At 40.6% G+C, this 1,385-nt stretch overlaps 1 protein-coding gene across 1 annotated transcript in view; it reads right to left on the reverse strand.

Annotated features, from left to right (window-relative positions):
- Positions 1-608: 608 nt before the first annotated feature.
- Positions 609-1,385, reverse strand: part of cdkl1 (cyclin-dependent kinase-like 1 (CDC2-related kinase)) — a 10,592-nt gene continuing 9,815 nt past the window's right edge. The window contains exon 10 of the mRNA XM_037694643.1: positions 609-714. Within this exon, the coding sequence (XP_037550571.1) occupies positions 616-714 (99 nt within the window). The 3' untranslated portion in view covers positions 609-615. The remainder of the gene's footprint in view (positions 715-1,385) is intronic.

A 1,385-nucleotide genomic window follows, 5' to 3' on the forward strand; every position in this document is an offset into this window, starting at 1 on the left:
CAGGTGTGAATGCTGATCACTAACAGCAGGTGTGAATGCTGATCACTAACAGCAGGTGTGAACAGCCTGTCAGTGTCATTTCACTTTAATTTGGCATTTTGTCATAAACTCAGACAGACAGAAGGTAGAAATCATCCTTAGCACCAAAGTTTCAGCAACAAACAGAACAAGTTACAAGATTACTTATAAATATAAGTCAAGGTGGGAGGAGCTTATGTGGACGGGGCTGATGTTTGCAGCTGCATTCGCAGACGTCAATAAATATTTTCAGAAACGCCGTTCAGGTTTGTATTCTAAGTTACAACTTACCAAAATATTAAAGTTGCTTAAGAAAATGTGTCGCTCTAAAGGAGCCCGTCGTGTAAAAATACGTTTGGCAAAGCAGGCGAGGCAGCACATGTAGCTTCTGTCTACTAAGCAGAGCAGCGCATCACTCCTTGTCTTGACACGTCATAAAAAAACTAAAGGTTCTCGAAAAGCCGCACGTTTACCGTGTGGTGCAAAGAGCAGTCGGGCGCAGCTCAGGAGGAACAAACAGGAAATAACAAATAAATCCAACAAAAAGTGCAGTTCCTGAGCGGGCCAGGCGCTCTCTTGGAGTCTGGGCTGAGACGTTTAGATGTTGGGGAGGTGGTAGTTGAACCTGCGCAGGTTGTTGTACTTTTTATTGTCCGGAGCTGGGAAGATGCTGCTGCCCGTCAGCTGTGGCAAATACTGGAGACACACAAAAACAAGATTTTAAGACGAAGACGTTCATTAAAATCCTGCCAAGCTCAACGTATCTGCACAGAATTATATTTTAGAAACACGTTTTTATTCATCTGACTAATTTATAGATTATTTTAGAAACTGTTGCTTTCAGGGAAATCTGTCGACCTTAAAGGGACAGTCCGCAGAATTTAGCTCAGGGCCATTCAAATGTGGGCCTGTGGGTGACTTCAGCCCACCTATGAGTTCATAGAAATTTACTTGTTGGGTTTGGGTTCTGTTTATTTCATTTATGATTCAATGCAACAAAATAAATTAAAAAGGTGACGTCATTGTAATCTTGGTTTAATTACATAATGGCTTTAATCGCTGGATGTCCGGCCCCTGAGCTGCTGGACTTCAGAAACTGTGGCCCCTGAGCAGTTTTATTGAATAGCCCTGCTTTAGCTTATGTTACACATCTGTCAGGCCAGATGTTTGATCCAGGAGTAAATGGAAGCCTCACATTCTGAGAGGAATGCATCTCGTCTGCTGCCGTTCATGCTAAAGTTTGAAACTAAACTCTTAAGAAAATAAAGTGTCAGAACCTCAAACAACAACAAGAATAATAATGGTAATAATAACAATAGTAATAATAATAATAATAGTCATAACAATAGTAATAATGATAATAATAA

This window comes from Nematolebias whitei, chromosome 21, assembly GCF_014905685.2.
Source record: "Nematolebias whitei isolate Nwh7 chromosome 21, NemWhi1, whole genome shotgun sequence".
Taxonomy (NCBI): domain Eukaryota; kingdom Metazoa; phylum Chordata; class Actinopteri; order Cyprinodontiformes; family Rivulidae; genus Nematolebias; species Nematolebias whitei.